Source organism: Schistocerca piceifrons, chromosome 11 (genome assembly GCF_021461385.2).
Source record: "Schistocerca piceifrons isolate TAMUIC-IGC-003096 chromosome 11, iqSchPice1.1, whole genome shotgun sequence".
In the NCBI taxonomy this organism is placed as follows: domain Eukaryota; kingdom Metazoa; phylum Arthropoda; class Insecta; order Orthoptera; family Acrididae; genus Schistocerca; species Schistocerca piceifrons.
Genome location: NC_060148.1, coordinates 98538283 through 98551433, shown reverse-complemented (window position 1 = coordinate 98551433; position 13151 = coordinate 98538283). Strand labels below are relative to the sequence as shown.

The 13151-nt window shown below is 39.4% G+C and overlaps 1 protein-coding gene across 1 annotated transcript in view; it reads right to left on the bottom strand.

The window, feature by feature from the left end:
- LOC124720339 overlaps positions 1–13151 on the bottom strand; it is a 100285-nt gene that overhangs the window by 26234 nt on the left and 60900 nt on the right. Inside the window, exon 2 of the mRNA XM_047245660.1 lies at positions 1245–1493. Coding sequence (XP_047101616.1) covers positions 1245–1493 — 249 coding nt within the window. The remainder of the gene's footprint in view (positions 1–1244; positions 1494–13151) is intronic.

Genomic DNA, 13151 nt, shown 5'->3' with positions numbered 1-13151 from the left:
TAATTCCACCCCTGTAACTTTATTACACTAGGTGTTGGGAAAGTTGTGCTCAGTTACGACACATGTTGGAAATAAAGTCCACAGGTGGCTGGACAGGTCGGAACCAACTTAATTTCATTCAGTTTTTGTGTCACAAAGCACGTTCGGGCGGTCACGGCGCGCCGCACCACACGTGCGGGCGATCACAATGCAACACATGTGTGGGTGATTACAATACACTACAGATTTTGCTGCTCCCAAAAGAAAAACGTCTGGTGGAGTTATGGCTGGCATGTGAGTGGACCATAGGTGTTTTGAGAGGATAAATTTCCCCAGAAATTCTTCCAGAAGACACACAGTGTTCTTAGCTGTGAGCATAGTTGCACCATATTGTTAAAACCATGAGTGGTTGATTTTGTTTGTCTTTAGCTGACTGATGAAACTGTGACTCATCGAACACTACCATTCACTGTTCACAGTTTTTCAAAAAATAAAGGTTCAATACTGCACTATCTGAATATTATTACCCATACTTTAATTTTCCAATCACACAATGGCAGCACGAGGGTTTTCCCTTGAACATAATCGTGTGCTTTGTGTGTTATCATGACCAAACATGTGTAACCGGGCCTCACCTTTATAGGACGTGACATCAAGAATATCAATGGTATTCCTCTTCATAAATGATATAACCATTCGCTGTAATGAATTCACTTTTCATGATCCGCATCTTTCAACACTTGCACTGCTGTCACTTTATATGTGGAAAGTTTCAATGTTTGCCTAACCAGTTTGTGCACAACTGCAAGCCCAATATCTTTCTCTTGTGACAAACTGCACAACAATTTTGCTGGACTCTGCTGCATGGAGCCGGAAGTATCCAACAACTTCTGTTTGTTTACTTTAGGTGATCTGCCAGTTTGTCTGGCACCTAATACTGAAACATGCATGCAACAATAAAAAATACATTCCTCAGTTGAAAGCACAATACGTTAAAAACACATTTCACATCTAACCACTACATATTGCATTCAACAGTTAAATATCACGCAACAGTAGAACAAATACAAATTAAAAAAACAATAGTGTATCTACGGGAAAAAAAGAAAATACGGTTGTCCCAACATGTGTTCTGCCATCTCTGTTTCAAACTTCCAACATAATCTACATGCGTAGTCTGTAGTCCAGTCCATAGCAACTTACGGAACACACTGTACATTAGGGTGAGAATCTTCCACTACTCAAACTAAACAAATGAGACTCACCTGTACGGAGACTGCACGATGGCCCTCGCAATGAGTGGCTTGAGAGGCGGCGCATCTCTGAGAAATACTTCTGGATTGCAATCCAACTTGTCCCCAAAATCAGTCTTAAAGTCTACTACAGACGGAGACAAATTTTGACGTTCCAGCTTCCTCTGACCATTTACCGGTGGGATACCGACGTGATGGCTGTGTTCAGATGAGCTGAGAGGAGGTCGGTTATAATTCTCCTGAATGGATGATGTCTTCTTGCTATAATTTGAGGAAAAACCAGAACAAAGCTGTTAGTAAGCTGTGTACTGTGAGGAGACAAAAGTAATTAGTAAACATATTCGACTTCAATTATCATACAGTAGAGCGCTGATTATCGGAAATAACTGGGGATACAGCAGTTCATAAACGTGTTTCTCTTTTTTTTTTGTATTATCAAAATTAATACTTTTATTTACCAACAAAAATTACATATATTCATAACTGCATGAATCCCTTTTATTATTACAAAGGCCGGTAAACTATGAATGTCTGTCGTACAACCTAGTAAGTAAAAAATATGCAATACATATGCATTCTGCATGTACAGTATTAACGCTTAAAAAAATCCTTGATTTTGGTCTATTCAAACAAGCCTAACAAGTTACCCATTTATGAGCAGCTATGTCATGAACTTTTTTCAGGACAGATATCTGATACTGGTGACTTTCACTTTCCGCTTCAAACCACAAGACAGTATCAAAATATGCAAATGCTTCAGAAACAGCCGGTACGTTTTCATTCCCATTTTCTGAGCCACTAGTTAAGGTGCTGGTGGCATCAGTTTTATCAATGAAGAGGTTTACAATTTTGTTATGCTACAAGATTTGGTGCCCTGGATCTGCACTGTTGAGATTCGTCCATTTTTGAATGCTTCTTCATCACATTCGTGGCAATTGAGTTCTTTCAGCATACCGAGCACTTCGGACATATCGTACCACTCATCATTTTTAATCGGACTTGAGAACTTTCTGCAATACCCAAAATTTTATTCCAGGCTTTATCACATTTTGTTCCTTTACATTATCCCATTCTGCTCCCATCATGTAAGACATATCTTTCAAATAAATATTTTTATGACTTGTTAACACACTTTCTTCTCCCGCCTATCTCTTTTGAGTAATAATTTATGTCACAGCTCTTTTCTGTAACACTGTAAGAAAGCCTCAATAATGCCTTGATCCATTGGCTGTAACAAGGTTACATTAGGCGCCAGAAAGTTGCTTTTTTTTGAACACGTCATTTTTGTGTAAGGGGGGATGTAATCGTTTTTTTTTCCAAAAAATCGATTTTTCAAAAATTTTATTTTCTCGATGTACACAGTTTAATCTATGTTGTGTGTGTGAATTTTATCGTGGTAGCAGCTTTAGAAATGTCTTTAAATTGTTAAACTGATTAATTCTGCACTGGCGGCCACTCCCACTTTTTCCGACATTTGGGAAACTGCTTGCTTCAGCGGAATTTTTGTCAGTGTGAAGGCTATTTTCTTTCGATATCTTTGGCTGTCATTTATGTCTCTGCCTGACATCTACATCTTTGCCTGACAACTTTCTAGTATGTGGTTTATGTATGTTTTGGCAATACTAACACATATCAGTAGATGGAAGGTTGAATTCACAAACCTTTGCGTGGAAGTCAAGATTTATGCAAAACGGGTGGTGGAGAAACTGTGTTTAGAAAACAGAGGTTTCATGGAAATTGGTTTACCAACAAAAAAAAGAGGAAGCAACTCAAAATGAAGAACATAAGCTCTCAGCTTCAGTATCGTGGGACACGAGAATCGTACAGGTGCGTGAATGATTTTGATATGGATTCCACTGGATCAGATTCAGATTCATTGATTTAGAGCTTCTATGTCAGGATATGAAGTTTCCATGTTTGTGTGTTAGCTGTAAAAACACAGAATGCATGATAGTTGTTGAAGAAAGAGTAGGAATAGCTTGTGATTTTAAATTAATTTGCAATTTGTGTGGCTATGAATGTTCATTTCTTACTCCAAAAAACCTGACAATGGTACCTATGAAAGCAATTTTAGGTTATCATATGCTCCGAGATGCCTTGGACAGGGCAGGGAAGGAGGTAATTTATTGTGCGGTTTTCTGAACATGCCTCCACCTTGCGGAAGGCTTGAAAAAAATAGGTAAAGAAATGTCTGATGTATGCGATACTGCCAAAATATCCATGAAAAGAGGAGTGGAGGAATTGGTGCAAATAAACCAAAAAGAAATATATCCTTGGGTAGACATTCATTCATCTCCTACAAATGTCTGTTGTTGTTGATGGGACCTGGATGAAAAGGTGTCACACATCTCTGCACAGAGCTGCATCTGTTATCGGTATTGACGCCAAAAATGAAGACAGTGAGAAACTGTAGCAAGAAAGGCATACAGTAGCATGCTCTAAAAATTATTGTGGCTCCAGTGAGGGCATGGAGGCTGCTGCAGATCTGAGGACCAGTATGGTGTTAGATATACTAAATACCTTGGTGACGGGGACTACTACTCATTCAAAGCTGTAATAGATAAAAACCTGCACACTACAACAATAGAAAAGCTGGAATGTGTTGGCCACATCCAAAAGAGGCTCGGTGATCGACCTCGTCGCTTGCTGAAAGAGAAGAAAGGTGAATTACTTGAGGACGGAAAACCACTAGGAGGAAAAGGCAGGCTTACTCTGAAAGCAATTGATTCTCTCCAGTTATTTTATGGGAGAGCTACCAGGAAAAACAAACATAATTTCGAGGCAATGAGGCATGCTGTGTGGGCAATTTTTTTTCATGAATTATCCACAGACCAAACACCAATGCACAATCTGTGTCTGAAAGATGATTGGTGTAAGTTCAACAACAGAAATCAGATGTATTCACACAAACACTCATTATCACAACCTGTTATGAATGCAATTAAGCCCACATTCAGGTTTCTTGCAAACCCTGATTTATTAAGGAAGTGTGTTCACAGAAAGAAACAAAATGCAAATGAAAGCCTCAGTAATTTAATTTGGATTGGATGCTCCAAAAGGACATTCTGGAGACTTGAAGCACTAAAAATAGGTGTCTATGATGCAGAAATCATGGCAGAATTGAAGTGCTGAAGAGAGTTGGTATAGAACCTGGTGTGTTTACAACAAAAGCATTTTACACCATCAACGAGAGCAGGGTCAAGAAAGCTAACAGATCAGTGTCTTACCTGCAAATACAGGCCAGGCAGATTTAAAGAGGAGGGAAGAGAAACCTGGAGGATGAGGAGTATCAGTATGGAGGATATTAAAATTGAGGTAAGCCTATTACATGTACTGGTATGAGAAGAAAATCTTTGAGCCTCATTTTCTCTGTTTTACATTTTTTTGTGTTATTTGAAGCCTTTTCTCAAAAAATATATGCACTAATACTATGAAATTTTCAGAAACTGTTTTCAATGTGTTGCTGTCTCCCTGGAACTAAAAAATACGAGATCCTGCCATTAAATTCTGATTTTTAGATGATTGTATGTAGAAAAAAAAGTTAATTTTGGATGTACAAAATTAAAAACTCTGTTAATGATACAATTTGTACCATAAATTGATAACAGTAATTAAGTTGTCTTATTACTTTCTCAGGACACAATAAAATTTTCAGATTAATTGCACAATTAGAATTTGAGTTACGGCTTTGGGTCAATCCATTTAAAATCACCCAATATGAATAAAATTTGTTGCTCAACATTTTTGATTTTCTTGATTTTTTTATCATGAGTTCCCTATAGGCAGGCATTCACAAAACACTGTTTTAAAAATTTTTATAAGTCCTAGTTTTTTCTGGCAGCAATTTTTACAATGGCGGTTGGGCAAATTTTAGTGGAAATCGACGTTTGCGGCAAGTTTAATTGCCAAGTTATTTTGAAAGATATCAGAATAATTCAAAAACAAGTGTGCTCAGCATGAAATGAACTTCAGGGATAATTTTTTAAAATTTTTCTATCATGCAAGAGAGTCACTCAAACTCTTTCTATAAAGATTCTGAAAAAATTTATCAATCTTCACTTTTTAAGGTCTTCAATTTTAATGAAGGAAGAGGGACTCACTAATAATATGTTATCTCTGTGTTGTGTACTTACATAACTACCTGCAGTAAAAGTTGCAGTCCTGAGAATGCACTCGTTTTTTCTAGAGCCTTTCAAAAATGGCCAAAACCCTTCTAACATCAATTTTCGCAGTTCAATAGCTAAAAAGGGACTGAATGAAAACGAGTGGAAATTTTACGGAATGTTCTTTATTCTCATGGGAATATCTCACAAAAAAATTATGACAGACTCAACTACATTGAGAGTAATAGAGGAGCAAATTTCAGTAAAAACGCTACCCCTGTACATGCTCGTGCAGTGCCAAGTTCGCAAACAAGGGCTTGAAATTATTACAGTTGACATTGGTCAAATGATGTTTAAATCATTACATACAATAAATGATCAAATATTTCTACTTTTAAATAACAATGGGCAGAGATAACAATTGGTAAGAGTTCTAATTCTTAAAATTAATGGTACATTTGTTGTACTACACTTGCATACAGTATACACATAGCAATGTTTCTCCATGTATACAGATTTAAAACTTCAGTTGTAACTACTTGCCAGCTGCAATTTTGATTAGGGAGTTAACCAAACACGATTACTATTGTCGGCACCGGTGCACAGGGGTGAGGGAGGGGAAGATGGTAGTGGGGCGGAAGAAGAGGAGGCCACACATGAGCGAGTAACAGTTCGCTCGAGTGGTCATTCGATGAACGACATTCCGATATCAATGCTCTACTGTACCTTTGTTTCTCAGAAGGGGGCGTGTTGTACGTGTACCTGATGTGATCGTCACTTTTTATTTGTGCGTATAATCAATCAATGGATGGTACAAAATGATACAAGAAGCAATCAAATGAAGGGTACCAGCAGATAGCTTATTTAAGTAATGCTTGAACATACCATACTTGCATTTAAAGTTAGGTTTTCGTTGTGTAATTTAGATAACTGTTACTAAAACTGATGTTCATTTTGATGCTATTCAAATGTTTAGTATTATTGTATTCAAGTATACTCTCAACTTACATAGCGTTTCAATATGTATAAATTGATAATACTGAGTGGCCAAAAACCGCAACAGTTCGCTTAGTTGTTTTTTTTTTAATTTTTATTTTAAGTTCCAGTCACGTTTAAAGACTAAGTTTATGACAAAATATTGTGGTACGGTCCGACATACCGTATTTACTCGAATCTAAGCCGCACTTTTTTTCCAGTTTTTGTAATAAAAAAAAAAAAAACACCTGCGGCTTAGAATCGAGTGCAAAGTAAGCGGAAGTTCTGAAAAATGTTGGTAGGTGCTGCCACAACTAACTTCTTCCGTCAAATATATTTAGCGCTACACAGGCATGCTTTGCAGGCACAAAGATAAATATTGGCACCAAAACCTCTGCGCCAGGAAATAAAAGAAAAGGTAGAAGGATAGAAACATTATGCCGTGTATTATTTCGTGTTTGCTACTATCTCATTTAAATCCTGTCTGCATAATATACTACGAAACTAGAGTGAGACAGCAGCAAACACTGAAGAATATACATATCACATCATGTTTATATTCATATTATTCTTATGCTGAATAGTGATACAGTCAGAAATGAAGCACGGCGACTGACTAGATTTTTAAATCTAAGATGACTAATTTCTGTGCGGAAAGTACTGTACTAAAGAGGCGTCTGCAAAGATTTTCAAAATGGAGAAAATGTTTCGCTAAACTCTCGTTCAGAACATCTTCTATCGTACGCGGTATATTATTCGGTTCTTGTTGAACATTATCAAAGAAAGCAGCAGTGTAAGTAACAACAAATAGCAGTCTCTTGCCATTGTTTCCCTTATGAGACAATTCCTCTTTTTTTTTTTTTTTCATTGTAAGCGGCGGTAGCGCGCACAAAAGCTAGCCATGCCACGAGCGGCTACAGGTCGTAAACACTTATTATCAGAATGCGACAAACAATGCATGACACAGTACAATAATGCATTTTCAGCTTAGAGTGACGTAAACAAGTATAACAAAGAGAACGGCACTTATCAGATCAAAGCACAATAAGCAATCGATTCAAACCAGACGAACCACGTGGAAAGGGAAGGGTACCCGTATAAATACGGACGGAGTGCCTGACACATAGCAATGGCTACTTGGTAAATCTTAACTGTTAAGCTTACAACTCGAACCAAACTACTGTAGCTGTATCTTTATCCATTCGACCTAAATTGTGTCTCATGTTACAATGGACCAACTTTGTTTTAATTTGGAGGTGCAGTCTAAAACTTTTCTCTCCCCTTGAATTTCGAGTCTCAAATTCCAGGTGCGGCTTAGAATCGGGAAATTTTGTTTTTCCTTCATTTCGAGTCTCATTTTTCAGGTGCGGCTTAGATTCGAGTAAATACGGTAAGTGTGTAACAACGAAAAAACAAGACAGTTATAAACAGATTAAGCCACTGACGTAGAAGTAATGCGAAATAATTCACTCTTCAAATACTGAAGAAGTTCATGGAAGTAATGCACTTCTGTTTTGGTTCTATATACTTCACTTCAAAGACCTGTCTCACCATCTTCAAAAGGGTATACTATCTTCTCACGAACCAATCACAGCATGCAGCCATTCAGGCATGCTCCTGACTAATACAGCACTGTCATCTCGAGGAATCTTATCCAATTCTTTCAGGAGGCACTCCTGTAGGTCCTGCACACTCTCTGAATAATCCTATCGAGGACCTCTCCCCAGCTGGTTCCACGAATTCTCACTAGGATTCAAATCGGGGCTCTGAGCAGGCCGAGCCACGACACAAATGTCCACTTCGTTTCTGACCCTCCTCGCACTATTCTCGCAACATGTGGGTGTGCACCGTCATCCGTTACTGTGAAACCGTCACCGATAAGAGCAGTGAAAGACACAACGTGCTCAGATAGAATCTCTTCCACATAACGATGCGCTTTAAGACCCACATGCTCCACAAAGAACAAATCTGTCCTTGGCAGTAGTACTGCTTCCCGCCCACACCGTAAGAGATCCACTCTAAACAGGTGTCCTGCACAAGAATGTGCAATAGGAATACCTTTCCCATTGCACACAATAATATCAGATATATGGGAAACCGAAACTACGCTTGATAATTGGAAAACTAAATAATAATCTCCATTTATATGAAAGCAGATAGAGCAGCACGTGAAAACTATAGAGGTATAACACTCCTAAGCACAGCTTATAAGATCTTCACAAATATATTAAATGAAAGGATAGAGAAGAGCGCAGAAGACATACAAGGGGAATATCAGCTGACTTTCGACCAGGCAAAGGAACAACTGATCAAATATTTGTGATAAGACAAACGATGGAAAAATTATATAAATGTGATATACATCTGCATTTCCTATTCGCCGACTTCCGACAAGCCTTTGACAGCACAAACTGGCAAGAACTATACAGAGTACTGAAAGAAGTTGGCATGCATGCTAAACTAACAAGACTAATCAGAATGACAATGACCAAGACAAGAGCAAAAGCAAAAATCTTTAGCTAGTGAAAGGTTTGACTTAAACAAAGGCATGAAGCAAGGTGATGATAGCCTCTCCACTGTCCTAATCAATAAAGCCCTGCAGAGTGTAGTAAGTAAAATCAACAAATGCGACACTATATTTATGAAAACTAGTCAGGTATGTTCATACACTGATGATATTGCTATAGTAGGAAGAAATATCAATACACTTCACACTTCAAGAAACGTACTGGGCAATGGAAACAGATGATTAAAAACTGGCCTCAAATAAATGAAAACAAAACAAAATACAGGGTGTTACAAAAAGGTACGGCCAAACTTTCAGGAAACATTCCTCACACACAAAGAAAGAAAATATGTTATGTGGACATGTGTCCAGAAACACTTACTTTCCATGTTAGAGCTCATTTTATTACTTCTCTTCAAATCACATTAATCATGGAATGGAAACACACAGCAACAGAACGTACCAGCATGACTTCAAACACTTTGTTACAGGAAATGTTCAAAATGTTCTCCGTTAGAGAGGATACATGCATCCATCCTCTGTCGCATGGAATCCCCGATGCAGCCCTGGAGAATGGCGTATTGTATCACAGCCGACCACAATACGAGCATGAAGAGTCTCTACATTTGGTACCGGGGTTGCGCAGACAAGAGCTTTCAAATGTCCCCATAAAAAAGTCAAGAGGGTTGAGGTCAGGAGAGCGTGGAGGCCACGGAATTGGTCCGCCTCTACCAATCCGTCGGTCACCGAATCTGTTGTTGAGAAGCGTACGAACACTTCGACTGAAATGTGAAGGAGCTCCATCGTGCATGAACCACATGTTGTGTCGTACTTGTAAAGGCACATGTTCTAGCAGCACAGGTAGAGTATCCCGTATGAAATCATGATAACGTGCTCCATTGAGCGTACATACTGACGAAACTAAAATGAGCTCCAACATGGAAATTAAGCGTTTCTGGACACATGTCCACATAACATCTTTTCTTTATTTGTGTGTGAGGAATGTTTCCTGAAAGTTTGGCCGTGCCTTTTTGTAACACGCTGTATATGAATTTATGGTAATGCCACAATCTGAGGCCAAAAGAAACCCTAAAGACCTAAACATCAATGGGAATTGCTTCAAAGAAGTCTACTCTCTTAAACTACTTGGGAGCCCTAATAACAAATAGTAACAGTATTGGAAAGGCTATAAGGAAAAGAATACAAGTGGCTGTGGCAGCAGTGGTGGTGGTGGTGGTGGTAAGTTCCTATGGGACCAAACTGCAGAGGTCATCAGGCCCTAAGCTAACACACTTCTTAGTCTAACTTAAAATAACTTACACCCATGCCCGAGGGAGGATTTGAACTTGCGACAGGGGTAGCCGCGTGAACTGTGGCAAGACACCTCGGACAGTGCAGAAAGAATACAAGCAGAAACAGATCCTACACTGCAAATACAGAACTTTTCACAAATAGCCTTGTTACAAGAAAAACAAAACTACTAATATATAACTCCCTAGTCTGCCCAGTCATCACGTATGGGTCACAGGTATGGATGTTGACAGAATATGGCGAAAATGCACTAAGAACCTTTAAGCAGAAAACACTATGCAAAATTTATGGTCCAATAAAAAAGGAAGAAGGCTGGAGACTACGCTACAATGCCAAATTACAAGTATTAATACCAATTACAGGTATTAATACCAATACCAGAGAAGGGAAATTGCTACTCACCATAGAGCAGAGATGCTGAGTCGCGATAGGCACAACAAAAAGATACACACAATCACAGCTGCCAAACATGATATCTGTCATCTCGTGCTTCACAGCCCGTGCCATATGGATCCTTCCCACCAACACAAGCTTTTCTGAATTGCGCAGGTGGGAACTTTCCCCGCAATACATCCTACGTTCCCGTAATCCTCCTGGCCTTAACCTTTGCTAGTCGCACAGCCGTCATTTCACAGCACCCAGTCTTTTATTTTCTCTCCTTTCCGCTACTTACCCCCTCACCCCTCCGCACCTTCTCTCCTGCCCTCTGTCTAAACTGCAACACTTCACTGTCCACCACTCCCACCATACTATCCCTCCCCCTCCCCACCCCAGCCTCCTCCTTACCCCCACCCAGTTGCCACTCCCATCATGCACTGGTGCTGCTGCTCGCAGTGTGGTTTCAGCTCTCCGAGACTGCAGACGTGTGTGCAAGTTGCGTTTGTGTAACTGTGTGTGTGTGTGTGTGTGTGTGTGTGTGTGTGTGTGTCTACTGCTGACAAAGGCCTTACTGGCTGAAAGCTACAATTGTGTGAATCTTTTTGTTGTACCTATCACGACTCAGCATCTCCGCTATATGGTGAGTAGCAACTTTCCTTCTCTGGTATCGTTACATTCCATCCTGGATTTCCCATTGTTTGAGATATTAATACCAAGTAGGGCATAGTAAAATTTGTGAAATTACAGTGAATATGGTGGCTAGGACACGTGAGAGAATGGCAGAGGATAGAATTCCAAAGAAAATGATGAAAGATGCGATCCATTCGGCTAGGCGAAAAGGGAGACCCAGAAGAAGATGGACTGATGACACAATAGTCGATCTCACCAGCATGGGAGTTGGAAAAGAGTAGCAAAGAATGAAGAAATGTGGAGGAAAATCGTTGAAGAAACCAAAGTTCACTAAGGGCTGTTGCACTACAGAAGAAGAAAAAGATGAAGAGAAAGAACAAGACCTTTCCCCAAGCCCTCTCTACCATTGCACAACTGCAGACCAAATCTCAACCCGTCGATGATGAGCAACACCTGCTTCCATTGCTGTACTATCCAGCCACTGCTTCCCATTCCGAAACAGTCCAGCTGTGCGATGCTCTCAGGTGAGATCTGGGCCTGTGGCAGGTCTTCTAGGTTGAAAATTGGCTTTGTTCAGTTTTCTTCGAATGGTTCTCGCTGACACTGACCCGTCAAAATCGGTGGAATCAATTTCATGTTTCAGTGGTGGCAGTGTGAGACTGGCAGAGAAATTTAAGTTATAAGAAGTGGTCCTCTTGCTGACAATGCTCTTCTCGTGGCCACTTCTGGTTTCCTTGCACCTTCTTAAAGTTCTAGAAATCGTGAAAGGAGTAGTTCTGAACACTTCTGCAATGCATTGTATTTGTGAGCATCTTCCACCAAATCAACAGCTTTTGCAGCTTAATGGTATGTTTACACCAGAAAGATGATTATGATGTTCATAAAAAGAGCCTGGCAAAGACATTTGATTGCAAATGGGGACAATAGATGCTTCTACAATCAGTGCTACAAAGATGGAAAACACTATTGCCTCACATCCAGTGATGCATTTTCATGCTGCACCAGAAAAAAAATTAGGCTAGTGCAATAACCAGTGTTACACTTTTCCCTGCTAAATAAGGCGAATAACATACCAGTGACACACCACATATAAAAATATAGGATAAAGCACTACAATCTGATTAAATACATAACTACACATTGTAGCGATGCAAGCGGTACGAAATTTGTCATAAAAGTCCGTTAATTACTCAACTGATAGTATTTTTCAGTACAGGTATTTCGTTCATTCCAAACAAGAATCAATTCGTGATGTCATCGTCCAGACACGAGTTGACAGTAATCTGAACCCATTTTAGCAGACTAAGTTTCTTTCATGGGATAAAATTTGACTGATTATGAAGTATTTGTTCTTGAAGTTTATTTAGAATAGGAAATATTTAATTACTAATTGGATGCCATAATTTATCTGTTTAATATAAAGGTGTTTAATATAAAGGTGTTTTGATTTTTGTATGCATGTAAAAAGTGTGAATCTATGTGTGGCTTTTACTCTTAGACGAGTTACCACTTAAGAGTGCTAAAAGTGCACATGTACAGTGATTTTGAGCCGAATAGAGACAAATCCAGTTTCATTTAGACTTCACGCGAGATAGACACATCATGTTATTACAAAAGGTCGTTTAGCCCATCAGGGGAAATTGAAACCTGTACACTAGATTTGAAACACGTTATACACTAGCACATGATTGAGCTATCCATTAAATCGTGTACAATAATCGCAAACATGCTTGGACTCAGAATGAGATTTTCACTCTGCGGCGGAGTGTGCACTGATATAGAAACACCCCCCAGGCTGTGGCTAAGCCATGTCTCCGCAATATGCTTTCTTTCAGGAGTGCTAGTTCTGCAAGTTTCGCAGAAGAGCTTCTGTAAAGTTTGGAAGGTAGGAGACGAGATACTGGCAGAAGTAAAGCTGTGAGTACCGGGCGTGAGCCGTGCTTCGGTAGCTCAGTTGGTAGAGCACTTGCCCGCAAAAGGCAAAGGTCCTGAGTTCGAGTCTCGGTTGGGCACACA